The 20,032-nt window shown below is 36.0% G+C and overlaps 1 protein-coding gene across 2 annotated transcripts in view; it reads right to left on the reverse strand.

The window, feature by feature from the left end:
• Positions 1-1,158: 1,158 nt before the first annotated feature.
• Positions 1,159-20,032, reverse strand: part of EFCAB7 (EF-hand calcium binding domain 7) — a 30,540-nt gene continuing 11,666 nt past the window's right edge. For both annotated transcript variants that reach the window (XM_064454902.1, XM_064454904.1), the window contains 9 exons: positions 19,609-19,733; positions 13,523-13,664; positions 11,459-11,568; positions 10,304-10,461; positions 9,955-10,088; positions 7,739-7,887; positions 5,677-5,886; positions 2,984-3,091; positions 1,159-1,917 (listed from right to left, as the gene is read on the reverse strand). In XM_064454902.1, coding sequence (XP_064310972.1) covers positions 1,843-1,917; positions 2,984-3,091; positions 5,677-5,886; positions 7,739-7,887; positions 9,955-10,088; positions 10,304-10,461; positions 11,459-11,568; positions 13,523-13,664; positions 19,609-19,733 — 1,211 coding nt within the window. In that variant the 3' untranslated portion in view covers positions 1,159-1,842. The remainder of the gene's footprint in view (positions 1,918-2,983; positions 3,092-5,676; positions 5,887-7,738; positions 7,888-9,954; positions 10,089-10,303; positions 10,462-11,458; positions 11,569-13,522; positions 13,665-19,608; positions 19,734-20,032) is intronic.

Here is a 20,032-nt window from a genome sequence, read left to right on the forward strand (position 1 = left end):
TATCTGTGTTCAGCCGTAAAAAGTGAAGCTAGGATGTTTTTCTACCTTGGCGGTACACATTGCAAACTGGAAAACTGCAGATATGACTGAGATCTCTATTCTCATCTCCTCCAGGGCAGGAAAGGTAGAACCTACCATGGAGAGTTAGCCTATGTGCCACCTAAGGAGTCAGATGATGAAACTCTTCCTATCAGCAAGAGGATCAGAAAATAAAAAAAAGTTTCCACTCTGTATTGCTGTGTCATGTTTAACTAAACCCAACCTGCAGCAACACCAAGTCTTCTCACGTGATGATTTCTCAGCCAAGTACTTCTTTCAGTTGTAACCATTCCCTTCCTAAAAGGCAGGAAGGGTAGTAGCATATGAATTCCTGCTGCATCTTACAAGACTGATTTTATAAACAAAAGAAATGCAAATAACTGAGTGCTCGCTTTGTACCGCCTAATGTAAGCAAGAGTGTCTCATTATTTCCCAGCTTCTTCTCAGAGATGTAGCTAGGAAATTCGGATGTATCCACACCTTGCCTGAGGCAGTGTTTACAGAGCTCGGTCTTGTTTGCTAGAAATCACCAAATATTAGTGGGCCCTCTTCATACAACTTCTTCTAGACAATTCTGAAAATGAAAATGGTATCTGCTGTACTTGCTAAGGAAAAAAAAAAAAAAAAAGGAAAACTAAGAGATGACCAGTAAACGTGCCTGAGCACCAATGGCCGAAGTGTGTGCATCACGGCCAGCCTCCAGCAGAGCTCTCATTTTGTCACTGACATTTACTTACCCAGTGTACAATTACAGCAGAGTAAGAGCAGAGTGCAGGAGTTGGTGGCAGATAAATATAGCTTTTCAAGATTACTTGATGTCCTTGCAGATGAGGTCACATACATTTCACATCTATTTTAAACTCAGACGCTTTTTAAGCATCCAGTGACCAGGGTCATCATTTTTCATCCACATTAATGGACATTTAGAGGAACCACAAAAACATGATAGGCTGAATATTTTCAGTACCTCAAAGCTGTTTTTCATTGCTGTTGCAGCCTAAACTTGGTGGACTTCTGTCTCCTTGTTTCAGTTACCCTGGAAATAATTAATTGCTGTTAACAGTCAAGAGCCCAAGACAAACCTTCATTTTCCTCGAATAATGTTATTTCTTTACCACATATGAAAAGGCAGACTTTATTTTATATAAGACTATAAAACCAGTCAGTAATTAATTACTCAGAACAAGCATGAGTATTATCAAATGACAAAAAAACCCAACAAACCACCAAATCCTTTAACAAGTGGCAAAATAAAATCATGAATCCCACCCCTTTATACTTCTCACATCAAAACCACAGGAATGTTTAATTAGGAATCCATTAGACCCATTTAATGAAGTAATTTTTCCCTTAGTGAAGCAGTTCCAGCATGTGCTGGAACTACATTACATGTTATAGAAAACTAGCATATTTAGGGAAACTAGCCTTTATAAAATACAATTATATTACAACTGTCAGCTATATTACTGAAAGAGCACTAGTTTTTATTGTGTCTCAATGTTTGCATGCCAGTTGCATGCTATTTTGTTAGACCGTATGTGATGAATACTCTATCAAAGGATACTTATATTTATTCCATCTGTAAGCTATCACCACATGTTTCTTAAAAGCCATTAGCAGAAGTGTCATACCAGAAATAAGTTAAGTCCTTATATGATTCATTGGTTTTAACAAATCAAACTCTGCGAAGTATAAACGTATGCCAGTTTTTTGAGAAGACTAGAAATTGTCTAGAAGATGCCAAAAAAGAAATTCCTGGTTTAGTCTGAATGCTACTAAGCAACGGCTCTCTAACTAGAACGCTTAACGTAAAAGGGAATGCACACAATTATAAAGCCATTCTTCCTGCTCGTTCAGTGGCATCACATGCTGAGAAACCTGTATACAAGAGAGAAAACAGAGGTGAAATAGTTGTTTATTGGAGAAGGGTGTGTTTGTTACCTGAAGTGCTATGTAAGCAAAATGAACTGTTTCAGTACTTATATCACTAACATTAAATGACAAGCATTCAGCGTCTCTCATGACAGCTGGTGTTCAAAACTACTGAATTTAATTGCATGACAGCAAAAGAAAATCCGTAAGGGACACTGAGCTGACAATTTATACTGAATGAAGCCAAAATTAAGATTAATAAAACCTTAGAGGATCAGGCTATAGATACCTGAAGAGTCGGCTGCAATATTAGAACAGCCCCAACCCTGCCAGTGTCACGGGACTGTATCTGTTTACAACAGGTTTGAATGCATCCACACTGGAAAGCTGTGAAATGTAAAATAGTTTGGATGCCTCTTCTTTTAAAGAAAGAGACCATATTTTTATAATAATAAAAACTGGATTTTCTTCATAAATGAACAACTAAAAAGATCATTGGCATCTGTAATGCATTTTCAACCTCATTCTATCCCTTAGAACCCTCATTTAGAATTTTCACTAAAGCCTGCCCTGACCTGGAATAGGGGTCACCAGATCAAATTGCCTTGTGGCTCAACATGACCCATACCATAAGTCAGGTTTAAAAAAAATGAGCCATTTGCAAATCACACTGTAAGGAGTGCAATGCATATATATTTGTCTCTGCTTGGTCTGTTTCTCACAGAAATCTAAGTTAAAAAAAAAAAAAAAGAAAATACAGCCTTGGAAAAAGAATATTTAAAATATTAGTAAATGGTACATGCATTGAATGGACAACAAACAGGCACAGGTATGAAAAACTGAACAGCAATGAACTTCTATAGCAAACTGCACAGGGAAACATGGCTATATCAAGTACATGTTCAGCTCTGAAATATCAAGAACTGATTTGATCTATACTGGTGATGAAGACGCCACTATCCACATGCTCATTATCATGATGAAAGACCTGCAAAAGGAAACTGTAAAGATGTCACATGATTTTTTTTCTTTTTGGTTAGATTTTAACTTGGCTAAACAATAAAAATCTTACCATCATGGATTTTGGTGCCACTTCCACAGCAAAAACAGCAAGTCCCCTATTACTGAGGCAGTTCTTACTGTGCTCGTTGTTGACATGAATAATCACTTTGTTTTCAGACTGCAAGTGAAAAACCATGAAGGAACCCATCAGTCTTAATGGTTAAGTGGCTGCTCTTTTTGTAACAACTACACATGCCTCTTACTTTCTCTGAATTTGCTATTTGATATGATAGAAGCGCTTTAAGGATGTTGATGTCTATTCTCTTTGAAGAGTAACAGTTTCAAATGTACCTTAGCATTATCAGAGCCCAGATCCATTGGTCAAAAGTCATTTAAGACACGTTGAAATAATTTAAGCACTTATGAAGACACAACTTGGGAACACCATTTAGTGAGAAAACTATTTGCCACAGAATGTTACAGATTCTAGCACTTTACAATAGTTTCAAAAGGTGACCGGACAAAATCATATTAGATTTTAAGTACAAAGAAAACATTTGTCTCTCAAGTAGTCCTTGAACTGCAAATTGCTAGAGGTGAGGAAGTGATCTGGAGAAGTGTCACTGGATGCTTGCCCAATTTTTGTTTGCAACATCCCCTACAGGCCACTTCTGAAGACTTCATTAATAAGAGATTTTTTAAAATATTTGATTAAATTAGTACAAGCATAATGACTTTTAAAACAGATGCTCTTGCTAAAGCTATGCAAGAAGGATTCGATATATAAAACTGAAGGCTTGGATAACAGAAAGTTCTTTAACCACCAGTTTATCCCAGGCAATACTCAGACACAAGGCTATATACCCCACTATTCAGTTGTCTCTAGATAAATTTCAATTTGACAGAGACTCTGGGAAACATCTGATTCTTAGACAATGCTATCCAACAACCTGTACTGAGAAACAGAATGGAAACACAGTTACTTTACACAGTCATTCTTATGGAGCAAAGAAGCTACTATTAGACTGGTAAGGACTGACCTAAAAAAAAAAAGAGCTGTCTCTGGTGCTCACAGTACAGGGGTTTGTGGACAGCACAGTGCAAATATGGTAATTCTTGAAATATGGTATCACTGCAGAAATGTAAACACATTCTAGTGTGAAGCTGCTTATTACTTTGATCTAGCTGTTCTTGCATCACTTTGGTGGAGTCCTCATTTCTACATGGCAGTGAGATAAAGGCAAACAAAAGAATTATCTGTATGGGAAGATACTTTGGCAACAGGAACAAGGTCACAGATATTCACCTACCGCAGAGGGTACATTGTAAGAAGTTTGTGCTTTGAATGTTAGGAAGTGCCTCATTAACTATTTATTTTGGCATATAAATGGGCAAACAATAGACTTGGTACTGCTTACTCCCTGAGAAATTTGAGGCTCTGTATGCAAAGTCTTTTGGTTTCCCCAGCTCACACCCTGACTAGGGAGGGATAGAAGACAGACACCTTTCTCTACCCACTGATTAAATACATATGCAAGGCTAAAACAGAATCCCTCAGGAACCAGCCTATTTCCTTAATTTAATTACAGAAATAACAAAGAAACAATTATTTCCATTGAAATCGTCAGTATAATAACTGAAGATATAATCAGACTGCTTGCACTGTGGGAAGCTTAGAAGACAGATGCGTAAAACTGCCTTTTTATTATTTCTTTCCAGACATTCACAATACAAAAAAGCCTCCAGTCTACAAATTCTAATGAGATTTTCAGGGAAGTGCAACTATTTGCTTCAATGCAGAACAGAGGTATTTATGAAACCTAAGTGTATAAATGGCAGCGGTCAGTGATTTTAATCAGACAACATCCAGTTGCCTCAGTACCATCCTCATCTCCTTCTCTGAGACATCCCCAAACATATAAATAACTCCAGTATATCTACCCTAAAGGGCGAAGTGCAGATCTAAACCCGTAGCTCCAAGAAGCCTGGCATTCAGTCCTAATATTAGTCCACCAACCCACCCCCTTTTGCGTGTTTGTCCATTTAAAAATATACTTCTTGCTGTGATCTTTCAAGATTTAAAGCATCTTAAGTTTAGCATCTTACTGCACTGTATTTATTTATTCACAGTTCCTGATATAAATGAAACTGAGAATAAACAGCACATTCATCAGGATCTATGCGACAAGATTTAAAATCTCTGCTTCTCACCAACCACTTTTGCTTGGATTTACAATTGTTAACTTGGATTAGTAATAAAATAGCCCTGCCAGCCAGTTAACAATTTATCCATAATATGCTTCTGAAACACAATCAATGCAAATCACTGGTCTTTTATTTTCTCATACACACTGAAAATATTAAATAGCGTAAATGCTGTAGTTTTTGCTCTTTCTGTAATGGTATTTCCTGATTTTAGTATTTGTTTTCTGGTATTGTGAACATATTATGTCTCCAAAAATTATCAAAATATTGAAAAATTAGAATGTGACAGAAACAAATACTCAGATTCTATATGATACTTAAAACTGTTTGCCTAATTATAATAAGCTGTCCCTTCCAAGAATACTGATCCAGACTCTTGAAGTCTAAGTGATGTGTCAAAAAGAGCTTTGCATCAGGCACGTTTTTTTTAATGAACTAGATACAGAAACTTGATATCAGAAATATCAGAAAATGTAATTCACAAAAATGACACAAGAAGGGAAGAACAGTAATAATAGACGTTAACACAAAGTACCTTACAAAAGTCTCACACCATACCTTATTTTCAATTACAGAAGTGATCCTCCTGCCTGCTTTGTAGGTGTAGATGATTATGTTTTCAGAGGCATCCATTACTTTGGCCTCTCCTTTATTAACAACAGACTTGCAAATAGCCCTGTTGAGTTGCCAGCTCCCTGCCTCTAGATACATGGCTTTAATTCTGGGTTTGCATTTTTCTGCATAGATGTCAATGACAAACGGGCATGCCTGCAACAGAAAAATGAGTTTTATCATCACTTTATCTGCAGCTTTTCCCTCAGATTTTCATCCACAGCTCCTAAGTATTTTCATATATGCTCTGAAGTAGAACTACCCAAATACAAGTATGCCACTGAATGTAATCCAAGAGCTGTGGCAATCTTTTAAACCAAATGAAAGCTCAGGAAAAATGAACATTTTTCATGCCAGTCACAGCACACTGAATACACAGTTTGGTGCCTTTAGCTCCAATGTAACAAACCCCTCCTTGGATAGCAAAACATACAGGAATTAAGATGAAGTATGAATCTGTTTCAGTGTCTGAAATAAACCTGTCTCCTTTACCTGTCACACTCTTGCTATTTGTGCCACTTCATACAGATTTAAAATATCTGCAATGTTGCATTAAGCACTCTGCTCTTACAGTATCTTAGGTAAGATTAGTACATGTAACAACCAGCAGTTTGCATTTTCTTAGTCTCGGTAATAGCACCTCAGTTTCTCTCAAATGGCTGTTGGAATCCGCTAGGATTTCTCAGTTCTGTCTTTAATTTGTTAGGATCAATGCTCCTGAAATATCAGTCTTTTAAATTGTCTGAAATCAAGGAATTAAAGGGTTACATTATAGACACAAGTTAAGTAGATATATATTTTTAGATGAATGACTAAAAGCATTCAGACAGCTAAGTTGTCCTTCCGAAAGCAAGGAATATGGCCATAAACCACAGTTAGTATATGGCACAAAATACCTATTCAAAATTTCTAACTTGACAAAAATCTCCCAAAAATCTTCTTGCTTAGAGGATAGCTCCCTCTTACGTCTGAAATGCAGAAAGACGGTTTTGTAGTTGCTCTGCTAACCACACTCGCAGGAAAAAGAGTAGGTGCTACTCATTAAGAAATCATTCACCATGATCTCAAAATTTTCACTCAGAGACAACTGAAGTCTCTCCACCATATTTAGTATTTTTGGTTCTGTATATATTTGTTTCATGCACATATGTTTTTACGTAGTCACCATATTGACCTGATTTAGGTTAACAGAAGTTAAAGAAATAATATAATCAGACTATGATATAAAAAAAAAATTAACTTTCATTTCCAAGAAAAGCTGAATGAGTAAATTATCTGTATATTTGATGTTTTCTTTAATTTTTCATAATTTATTTTCTATTTATTAAAGACATCTTTCTTTAGTGAGAGCTATTAACACCAACACTGATACTGTTTCTGAATAAATAAATAAATCTATAAGCACACAGAAACATCAGAGAACTAATTCCTGGTCCTGTAAAGTAAAAAGTGTGCCACCAGAAGCTCCTTCATTAAAATTTTATGTTGAACACCTTCAGACACTGTTGTGAAAGGTAACAGTAACAAAAATAGTCATGTGTGAAAATGATGTTCTGAATCATGTGGGGAAAAAAGTTATCTTCTCCTTATCTGCTTCTGTTGCTGCTTGGGCAAGGAAAGTGACGTTTTTAAGCACAGCAAGTCCTGCATTTTGTAGGTTTGCTGACAGGTCACAGTTTACCATCATCGTCTTCTTATCACTTCCCACCAGCAAGGTGCATGAATTCTTTCAATGGGTATACCCCAAGATTCCTTGCTCTACAACCCCACAGGATACTGGCTTTCTCTAAAGCAAAAGGTGAATTTACTCTTTCAACAATGTCAGCATTATCCTAAGAAAGAAGATACCATAATAACTGAAAGTCAGTATAAACCCTATATTAAAAGTGTTTGGACTGCGTCAATGACCTACTGAAATCAATTTATGACAGACAGAAACAGTACTGCAGTTAAACATGTGCAGCAAGTTGTATGTGAAGCAGTTATTTTTGCTGTATGGCTATCATACCTCCGTCATTTCTAATGCTTTATTGTAGCCCAGAGACAATAAAGTGACCCAAAGGTCACTAGGATCCCCTTCACGGTCATTGGCTTCCATGAGATTCAAATCCATAAATCCTTGTCTTGTTAGTTCGTTCTTTTTCATATCAAAGTTCTCTGTTTAAAAAGAAATATAAGGTAGCACTTAAACGTCTGTTCTCTCTGAAAACACCCTTTATCCTTCCAAAGCCAGACTCCCACTTTGCTAACAAGGTTTACAAGATGCAGCCCCAGGCTCTCCAGTATTATTTGGGAAAGGATGTCCTTGACCAAATACGTGCTCTTTGCAGAGCTTCCCCGTGGATTTTAGATAATGACTATAAACAGCTGGCCCTTGTATAACCCAAAAGAGGGTGAGATTTCAAAACAGAAAGGGTTTATATTGATTCTTTCCCTCTTTTTGCTAGCAGTATTTGTTGTGGTTGAGATTTGCAGAATGGGGTATATTAAGAAGGGGAAATTAAAGTCTGCTGGGGCCAGCACCCTTAGTGCTTGAGGTCCTTGATGTAGAAGTGATTTACTTAGTTCCTGAAAAGCAATAAAATGCTAGTAATGCTAACACCCCTCTCTCGATAGAATATCATAGACCGACCACTCTTATGTCAGCAAACACATAATTGAAATGTCCTTGTGTCAGAGATTTTTAAAAATGGTTTTCTCATCTTCATAACAATGCTAAATCTTTACTATATATTATTAAAAAGGTATTACCAATTTAATAAATCTATCTAAGGGTACAGATGCGGTAATAAATGGCTTGAACTTTGGTGTCAAGATTTATGATATTCGTCTGAACCCTTCAACTGATTAATGACCTGGTGAAACATTCACCATATTCTCTTCTTTCCTCTCCTATACACCTCACACACACATACACCCTCCTACTCATGTTGAGACCAGTGCAAAGGGGCGTAGCGCTGACAAAGTCATAAAGTATGGAATAGCATGTACAGGCATGAAAGGGACAAGAGAAGTATTTTTGTATGAGCTTTCCATTATTTAAGAAAAAAGTCCAATATCTTAAGAGTGTTTTAGGAAGAAATAGTTAGCAGTACTTATCAAATTTAAAGCATTTTGGCCCAAATTAAGCAATGTGTCATAGCCTACAAAGGCATGACATGGGCCAATATGACATGGGCCATACTGGCATATCAGACATGAGTTGCACAAAAACTATATTATAGAAACTTCTAATTTTCATACAATGTCTTCTAAATTTCCAGTTAGCTCACTCACTGCAGCTAAACTGCCGATGTTTTGAAACCACTATTTTCATGTGTTATATTACTAGAGCAGCCTACAGTCACTGGTGGTTGTATTCTCCTAGTCCTGTTATGAGGTAAATATGTGCATTCTCAAGGCCTTTGCAAGCTTAAAGCAATGCCACAGAAGTCCTTTTTTCTTCAGAATTGACATTTGTGGCCCAACACTGCTCCTGCAAGCTGGCAAGATGTCCCGTAACATTTATGAGATGTATCAGCAGACAGAAAGCAAAGTACAGCTGGAAGAATCCTAACTGTCTGTCAGCTTCCTCATCTCACTCACGGAAGTCTTAGAATCATATGGCTGTTGTATAGCATAATATGGACAAACTGTCACACCATATATGAACCTTTAAAAGACGGATTTTTAATGAAAAGCTACTAACATCCAAAGAAAAGATATAGTTGCAATAGGCATTTTCTAATGTCTAATTTTCTAATATCTAATTTTCTAAACAATCATCATAAGCTCTAGTTGCCATTTTTAAAGCATCATATACACACTACTTAAATGTCCCTCTCAACACTTTGTGAGATATGAAAGAGTATCAGCTTAATCTGCGGAAAGGAGATTGATTAAATGAGTACCTGTTACAACTTAATTCACCATACAATTCATGATTAGGACACCTGTAGTTTTTGGCAGCTATGAAATCTTTCACCAACAAAACTTTGCATTTAACAATGGGAAGAACTTTCTCAGCAGGTCAGTGGCACACATACCAGAATGAAGCAAAACAAAAGGTGGGAGAAAAAAAGAAAAACAAAGGGAGAAGAGAATAATATCTACCCTGTGTTCTTGGTATAGGCTACAAAATTCTTGGTTCTTCTACACTATATACATAGTAGGATGCTATAAGTAACAGCTTGCAAGTAGACTGATAGCCCTAATTAGTTGTATCAAGCACAGCAACGAACTTACCCTTGCATACAGCCCATGCCTCCTCATCACATTTCTCACCACTAGTTCTCAGTTCAAAGAAATTGTATTCCTCCAAACTCAGAAGGCCATTTCCATCCAAATCAATTGTTTCAAATATATCCAATAAAGTGGCTCTAAAATGTTAAAAAGGCAGAACTATTTACCAATAATTCTGTTTCCTTTACTGTCTCATAATATTGTTGGTAACTATTGAGTCTATTTGAGAATATTCTGTACAAACAGTATTTTAGTAACATACAGCTTTTATGTTATTTGTTTATATGTTAGATGTTATTTGGAGCACACACTTTTGCCATAGTTACCATGCCTGTTTGGGAATATGACTCACCGGAACTCCTTGGTCAGAGCCAGTTCTCCATCTTCACCTCTATACACCAGTTTTGCTTCTCCAGTAATTTGTGTTTTTACCTTCTTCAACCTACAGCCTGATGTGAATGGGAGCAGCCAGTAAATGCCCGATCCAAGCTCCCCTTTCCATCCAAACATCTACTCTTAAAGGAAGACAGACAAGTTTGTAAGTTACTTCTCAAATGACACCTTTATTTATTACTAGTAATATTCATACAAAAGTGATTCATTACTTTAAAACATTGGTGATGCTAGGTTCTTTCCCTAAAGAAAACATGTCTACAGTGAGATGCTCTTGTGATGCCATTTTAAAGACACAAAAACTAGTGAATCTCTTAGTTATAATAAAAGTTAGAAAAACGTGCAGGACCAGAGATGAGGGGTGAACAGTCATTACTGGAAATGTCTAATAACAGTCCTATCATTTTTCAGATTTGTAACACTCTTGAATTGTTAAACTTTAAAACAAAAGCAGCCAGAAGCAGGCTGACAAAACCCTCCGAGTTTTTAATTTCCTCCCTGATTTATCAGCTTTATTCAAACTAGCAACAAAAACTTCCTATGTAAAAAGTCATGAGCGACTTGGGTTTAAGCAGTAAGCCAAGTTCCCTGTGGCTTGGAAAGGGAAAGTAACTTAATGCTGCCATTTCTCCTTCCTTATTTCTGCAATAGGATAAGAATATTCTGTGCACTATGAAGTTCAAAATCATATATATGGCAAGGAGAAAGAAAAGTAAAAATGTTAACAAATTTTACCTTTGAACTTTATTTTTGAAGGTGCAGGAATACAAGTGAGTTTCCACAGAGTATGTGTACAGATAACCAGCAACTCAGCAATACTTGCCAATGCACCACATGATAATATGGTACTCACAGGAATTCCATTAAGCTTCTATACAAGTGGCTTGCAATTCAGCCCATCCAAAGGGCGTAACTAAGACAGTATTACATCTTACCTTGTGTAAGTTCTGCCACTTTTGAAAGGGAACATGCACAGAACAAGTGTTTCTTCTCACCTCTAGTCTGACTGGTACAGTGTGAATCCCTTCCAAACACTGGGAACTCATCCATACAGCATTAACACATACACTAAAGATATAACAATTGAAACAGGAATACAACAAAAATATCTAACCTCTTTGTTTTGTTGTTCAGTGAAGTTCACAAGCTGTAGATTTTCCTGGGTTTCATTTTCTTTCAGAATATACAAAGCTGTATCCACCGACAACCAATTACAAGATTTTCCTAAAAGAAAAACATTCCCAACACAAATGCTTAATAATGGCACAAATTGCTGTTCTTTGTACCCCAAAGTAGATATTTCCAAGGTATTTATAATATTGATCCCTGTTAGTGTAAGGTGGAAAAAGAGAATCTATTATATGCTATCAGGATTTCCTTCCTATTTAGGTCAATCAGATAAATTCTTCCAAGTCTTGTGATTGTCTTACAGACAATGATTAGCAATAGTTCTAATATTAAAATTTGGTAGTTAAGGAAGCTATTTTCATTGTTTTCTACCATTAGTACAACATTATTGATACTTTTCTTTATACTAAGGCTCCGAGATATTGGCAATTAAGAATGTTAGCAAAATTATATCATATTCTTTTCTGAAGTTCTGTAAAATATTGTTAATCTCACCTTGACTGGAAACCCAGATTATGTGCAAAAGCTAGGGATACCAGAAGATGTAAATTTCAGAAGTGTAAGTTTCCATTATTTTTAAGATTTAAATAGCAAGATCCCTCTATATAGCATCACTAGTTGTTCTTTCTTTGTCTTAGGTTGGACTGGAGCAGAGGCCTGGTCTTACCTATGTTGAATGGATGCCATTTGAACCTATTTGATTTCTTGTAGCTGCCCAGTTCCTGAGGGCAATCAATCAATGAGCTATTTAGTGGTCTTCAAGTTAATCAGACCACAGCAAAATAATTAAGCCAGAGACTTTTTCTACAGTCAAGAACACTAAATAGTGGCTACACACAACACAACCTTGTTAAAAATTTGAAGATATTTTTGATTTCTCATAAAAAGGTGATTGCTCTGCTAATGTGAATCCTTTCCTTACATACTAGTATTATGCCTTCCTCTTCACAACAAAACACAAAGATATTTCTATATACAGGACAATAATGTTGTGCAAAAGCGGAATTTTATTTTTTTTTTACCAAAAGACAAGTACTCATTTGGTTACACAGAATGGCTGGACAATCCTGCAGCAGAACTAATCTAAGGCACAGTTTAAGAAGGTGCCACATGAAAAAGGAAAGGTAAGAGCAGAACGCTGAGACATTCTGTTACTCAGATCAGTTTGTATCAGACATTTCCTCACCATTAGAAGTCTGTTGATCAGCTTCCCAGGTAGTAACTGGAAAATGACTACTTTCTGTCAATTATTTTCAGTGAAGTTTTTATTACCAACCTCAATCAGAATCAATTACCAACTTGCAGCAAAAGAGCCAGTCTAGATGACTCTAATACATCTTTGGGATCTAAAGGCTCCTGTTTCACAGGATTAAAGAGGAAATAATCTACTCGGGAAAAAATAATTCCAACACAGCAACTAGATAAAGCTTCTTGGTAAATCACTGGAGAGAACACATCCAACAGCATTTGGAAAAAAAAACTGTCTCAGGTGGCTCTAATGCTGGGCTTCACTCTATTAAGATGAAAATTAAAGTAGCCAAACTAAGCTATAAATCCCTCAGACAAGATTCATAATCACAACATCAAGATGCCGTACTGCCATAAAAAGCCATAACCTATTTTAAGTATTTACAAAAGTATTTGAGGTGGAATATAGAGTATTCACAAAGTTTTGTATTGTTGTTTCCCCACAAAATACATCAACAATTTAAAGAGAGATACTGCTAACAGTGCCAACATTTCAATTTTGTAATAAGTAATTTCATAAATCTATGGCCAAAAATAATCTAAGAGCTTGGCTGACTAAAGGGAGAACGATAATGGATTTAGCTAATTTTCACTGCCCAGCCAGTGAGCACACAGTGACTAAGCAGAAAATATGGTGTGACAAGTTAAGTTATATTTTTAATAGGACTCTGTCAACAGAGAAAAGTATTGCTGCATCATAATAGTGCGAAGTATTGCAAATGAGAAAGGGAGAGATGTATCAGCAGAAGAGAAGATATTTTCTACAGAGGAAAATTCTCCAAAGAAATACAAACACACTTACCTTCTACCTGACGAACGTTTAAAGGCTTGATGGTAATACATACTGTAGACTTTTGAGGTAAGTGCAACTTGTACTTGTGACTAATGATTTCACCATCTTCTTCTAAGTAGAAGCATCCCTTGGATTGTGCACAGTGCCATTCCTAGAAACCAAGCAGATATTAGACATTGCCTTGATCTTTGATCAAGATAAAAGCACCTTCTCTGAAATTTATTAATTTCATTATTTAATAAATCCTGCCTAAAATACACAAGATACATCACTGACCTTCTGATGCTTTTTTAAAATTAATTTTCTCAAATAGTCCTTTTTGTAGTCAGTGTTTGCAGAGCCATTAGAAACATTGCTTCTCTTGTGAAAATGCTTGAAAAAACATACAGATCACCCCAATGCTCAAATAGTTGAAATGAAATTTGAATTGTCATGAAGAATCAATCTGAACTCATGAAATTCTCTGAACTGTGTGGCTTACCACTGAAAGGCTGGAATTTTGCTATATTCATTCCATCAGGCCAATTGAGCAAAGAACATAACTGATTAGCTGAACAATGAGGAGTTATTTGCTCAGACAAATCACAAACACAAGTACCGATCAAATTAAATGGTCCTTCTTGACTTCTGTCAAAGCTATTGGAAAGACATAAACTGAAAACTGCTGTATTTGTAATATGCTTCCTAGAGAAGCCATGATTTTGCCGAGAGGCTAAAACAGCTACATGCTTCAGGTTTTTTTTTTTTCCTTTTTAAACAGGAGGTCCCAATTTTCAATTCCAAATATCATTTGAATGATATTTCTTTAGCAAAATAAAAACAAAGTCCTTATAGACATGCCTTGATCTGCCTTCCCCGGTTTGGATTAAGTCCATGATTTCTAGTCACTTTCCTAGCAATGGAAGAAAATGTTTCTGAGCAGAGCCTATCAGAAGGAATCTGTCAGTGTAATCTCAGCAGACAGCTCTGTCCAGGTGGCTGTACCTATGCTTAGTATTCAGTGTAACAGGTAAGCTAACACAGATTTGAGAAAAGAGCTTGTAAAAAAAAAAAAAAGAGGTCTGCGTGCAACTCCCAGTAAGGAGACTGACTACTAACTCCATATAAGGTTAGTCTTCATCAGAGTGCTACATTTCATTTCCCCTCTTAAAGAATCAGTTCTCATTACAGTGCATTCATGGCCAGTTGATGGTACTTTACAGTCAATGACCTAAAGGTGTCAGGCAAGAACTGGACTTCACTAGTGTAGGTACACTCAGGACACCAAGTAACACACTTGGTAATCCATGTGGCGCTGATCCTGCATTTAGATCCCTCCATTCAGAACTGTACATTTCTTAAGAATGTAAATTACTAAGGGATTTGTGGATTTAAAAGCATTCACTCCTGTGCCACAGTTTTGCCACTGATTTCTCTGGGAACTGGATCGACTCCTCTATACTAAGCATTTCTCCTTCAAACATTACCAAATTTGTCTTCATTATACTCCTTTCTGCTTTAAGAACTTTTTATAAATTAATCAAAACAAAGAGAGAGATGTACTTTGAGCAAACTCACCACCTGTGCTGGCACAGAAATACTGCAGAATCTAATACTCCCACTTCATGTTCTGCTTCTGAATCACTCTTATTTTACCAGATTTATCCAAATAGCACAAACTCAGCTATGAAAAGAATCTTCATGCTAAAGGAATAAATATATACCATCCTCAAAACATCAATGCGGACAAATACTGAGAATTCAAAATTTTACATAGCTGGAAACTATCTTAATCTTAAATTACTTATTATTATAGTAAGACAACCCTATCCCATCCAAAATGTTGATCTAAAGTCAACAGTTATTTCATCCTCAGTACCCCAATAGTTTTGGTAGCATAATGCATCATGCTAATTTTAGCTGTCAAATTCTGCTAATTATATTTACATACAGTTTGACAATATGGACTACTTTAAAGTACAAATACTATATACTTTGCAACTCACTTTCTGCTGCTCTTTGGAGGTTTTGGATTTTTAAAGAAAATTAAGACTTTGCTAAGGAAGTTCTAAGAGACCTTAAAAGTACACACACTTCCTCAGAGCACAGGCTATCAAAAAGACAAAGATCAATTAAGATACCCAAAAGTAAGTGGGACATCCAATCCCTGATGGAAACTAATATCCAAGTCCCTGCCCTCCCATGATCTTTTCCAGTTAAGATAACATGTTGGAACTGGGACCTTTGTGGAAACCTATCTTCTCTGCCATCAGAGGTGCAGATGAAACAGCATGCTGTTAGAGGAACAATGATCTCATCTCACCAGCTACATCTACACTGCGAAATAAAAGACAGCAAGAAGCAAGGTGAAGCATTCAACACCCTGTTCTCCATGCTGTTTAGCTGTTAGTTCATTCCATGGCTCTGTTTCAGATGACTACAACTAGTGCTCTTCAAGAAAATAGGTACACAGTTCAAAGGATTTTTCACTTTCAGGCACCACTTTCACAAATGAATATGGATGTAACTGCACTCCATTCGACTTTCTGCCACCTACACAGTCAACATCATCCCATCAGGTTTTACAGCCTTGCATGCTCCATGCCATTACCCACCCCACAGTGTGTAACATATATTCTTGGTTGGCATGCAAAGACATAGATTAAAAATGGCACTGGAATATATAATTTCTTAAACCCACAACACTGCCGCAATGGTTTTAGGGAAAAAAGCAAGCCAAGTGCCATTTAAAGTAGACAATATCTGCTTGACAGGGTGCTATGCCTAAGCCTTGTGGAAGTGCAGCTACCTATGCTACTTGATCCAGAGCCAGAGATCAGTCTCTGGCCACCTTTCATGTAGCGGTATAGACCTCATTAACAAGGCCACCTAAAAATTTTATATGGGTCTTTATCCATGAAACTAGATTTCTAATGATGGGATAAGCAAAAGGGGTCCAATCACAAAGAATAACTAGCAAAGAAGAGAACAGAGACAGAAAGTTACTGGGACTCAATGGTCAGGGTTAAAGGTTGAACAAAAGATGGGGTTCTCTCAGTCAAACAAGTGGATAATGGGAGTTGATATTAACATTAGAGTCCACATAAGTCAGTGCTAGAATTCAAATATGTAGTTTAGGCTGTTATGTCATTCCAGTACTATTCCATTCTCAGTAAACTGTTTATTCCAATACTTGCTTGACTCCTAACTTCACCTAAAGTCCTTATGTAGTAATTGAGATTTTTCCTTAAAACTTGACACAGCTGAGATAACTGGTTGTTAGATCATTTAGTCTCTGAACTTAATACCTTGCAAAAAAAGATCTAAGTCAAAAGGTCTGCTCATGAAGCAACATGGCTGTTCTCTAAGACACAGAAGAGCATAATGTAAGTTTAAACAGCAGTGCAAATGTGCTGTAACTATTCAAAAAGATACTGTGACTATTATCATGTATGAAAATTACTCTAACAATCACATTTTATTCCCCCTTTCTCACTGTGACAGTGGTCTTCAAACCACCATCTGACAGATAGTCCATGGAGAGTAGCTTTGTCCTGTTTGCTTACTTTCCATTTTTCTAACTGTTATTTCAGATTAAAGACTACCTTTTTTGCAGCTTTGCATTTAGATGGACATTGTTACAACAGGGACCCCAAACAATCCAATTAAGCAGGGAAAATATCTCAAGGAAAATGTGCAGGTTAGCATGCGAGCAACAGTAAGCAAAAGGTTAACAATGCTTTAGGAATCAAATACTAAACTGTTATTCTTGCAGAGGGCATAAGGTGGTGCTATATTCTCTAAATTATCCCTGTCAAATTACAAAGTGAGGAAGGTAAGAGATGTTTTTTTCAGTTTTGATTTTAGTATGTGTCTTCAATGCATAACAAAACTTGGCAAGTAATAGCTAATATAGTGGGAAATGTTTGTATTAAAAATTTAATCATAAAGAAATGTTAGGGACTACCTGTTGCTGCCAGTGCCGGTCACTGCCCAAATAATGCATTCTATTGCTATTACAATTTAAGTTATTATTGATTAGTCCACACACCTATGCAGAATTCAAAATAAAAAGCAATGTTTGTGAGAGGAATGGTTCCTATGATTACAGCAAAGAATTTCAGTTCAGCTCTTTTCCTTGTACAAACCTGTTCCATATGCAGAGAAAAAGTCTTGCTAGTTCAGTTGCATGAAGCTACTTCAAGAATACAAGTGGGAGCATATAACTTTCTTTCAGGAAAAGGACTTTTCTCAGGTATTATGCACTGCACATACTGGTCTTTCACTGACTTCAGTAGAGCAGAATGCAAAGGTGAGAATCCTCAGCAGGGATAATTTAGCTAACCAACGCAAAGAGAAGATTTTAGAACTTCTTTTTTTTGTTAATGTCTTTCAATCTTGTCTAAAACTTACAAGAAGAATATTTTGCTGAGATTTAAGATCTCCATTAGCCATGCTTTAATTAATTGTGATTCAACTACAGTTGAAACCCAGCAGGTCAGCATGTTGTTTATGCACGTCTGTAGCACTCCTGTAACTGTCTATTGTTTTCTCCTCAAAGTTACATACATGGCTTTCAACATGTCACAAAACTCCACCGACAAAAAGAAAACACATGGAAGAATGTACTATGAATACATTCCATGTTTTATAAGGATTTTTAAATCTAGGTGTTCACCATGTTTTGACATCCATGGGTTTATTCTGTCAGAAATCTAAAGATGGCATTGGTCCAGCTTCATGATGGCAATATCTTTAGACTGTCCCAAAAAGACAGATGAACTGCAGAAAAGAAAAATCTGAATAGAAGATAAATAAGAAAAATTGTAGGGTGCTAGATTCCGATCTGCAGCCCAAATGAATCACTGTGTATTTATTCATTGATTTTGTCAAAGTTTGTGTTGTGCCCTTAATAGTTAGGGTTAAAAAAATTAGTAGTTCTACTTATATCTTTTCATGTTTATTGGTGCTAATCAATATTAATCGATATCTGCAGCTGCTTTTTTTCAGTCAGTTCTTACTAGCTTGTACAAAGAAAGAGGAATCCAATATTGGAAAACTGTGCGGTGGTTTTATAAACTACATATCATGTTTGAACAAGGTGAAATTGCAGGTTAAATTGCATGGAGGTCCAGATACCTAAACAGACTGCAAAAAATTCCTTTGAGATTATGTTTTTAAATTTTAATATAGAACAAATGTCACTGTATAGCAATGTCGAAGATATAAAGGACTTCAGAGTTCAATAACAAATACAGAGTTGTTATTTGAAACAAAAATGTAACTCATGAGAACAATCAGTTCAGTTTTCTAGCAGCAGTTATACTATGTGGTCATAACCATTTTTTTCCTTTTATACAGGAGTCTCAAGGTGCACATTTTTAATGTATCCTAGCAGTTTCCAGTTAATGCTTTATATTTCTACAGCTATTATTTTCTGTTCAAAGAAAACTAGTAAAGGTTCAGTCAAGAAAGGGAAAACAAAGGAAAAAGATCAATATTAACACTCTACAAATATTGACTTAGCAAAGTGACTTTGTTGTCTTTCTCCCACAGGAATTTATATTAAATGAGTGATTTATTTAAAAGAAAATACTGATAGAACATATTAGTCTAACTAAAAATCAATATTTTCAGGCTACAGCATATATTTACAAATTAATGCCTAATAAACTGAATACGCTCACAGATCTGTTATTTATTTCCAATTACCTTTCATATAAAGGTTTATGGTACACAATCTTTCAGACTGCTAAAGCATTTAAAGTTCTCACCAACCTAATAAATTATTAAATTTTAAATTTCTCAAAAAGTCATTAAACGTTTTATCCAACAGTGGTTTCATTTATTAAAAAAAAAACCCACTTTGTTCTATTAAACCTTCACACCTGAAAAATTATTTTCCATAACTAGATGTCAGCAAAACCAACAGTATATAAAAATGTTAATAATAATATGTATCAAGAAGCCTCTCACTAGTTTATAGCTGCCCTTGACAAACTATTAATAAAGCATAAGCTCAAAATCAGAGAAAAACAGTTTCTTATTTAAAATGCAATAACATATGTGCCTAGAGGAAAACAGCATAATTTCAATAAGACTAGCTTACGTGATACCTTTATTGTGTCTGGCTCAATTAGCTTTGTGTTTCTGTTGCTACTGGCAGCCATGCTGATCGTGGTAGAAATGGATGCTTTGCAACTCTGAGCTGATGAGGGTCTTGAAGAAGTTCTGCTATCACCTATAAACATAGATATTTAGGTACAATTACATTATTTCAACCCATTCCTAGTGCTATTTATCATAAAGCCTTACATTTATAGACACACAGAGAAAAAATGGATGACAAGAGCTTCAATCAGATAAGCTGACTTCCCTTATAATTACATAACATTTAATAATTCATTAGCCAAACATCCTTACTTCCCTGACTGTACATGCCAGGTGAATGGGCATATGAATGGCAGAACCTTGGAACCCAAATCTGCCTGAAGCATAAGAAATTGTTACTACATGATTCCATTTACCTTGGAATAAAGG

This window comes from Phalacrocorax carbo, chromosome 6, assembly GCF_963921805.1.
Source record: "Phalacrocorax carbo chromosome 6, bPhaCar2.1, whole genome shotgun sequence".
In the NCBI taxonomy this organism is placed as follows: Eukaryota; Metazoa; Chordata; class Aves; order Suliformes; family Phalacrocoracidae; genus Phalacrocorax; species Phalacrocorax carbo.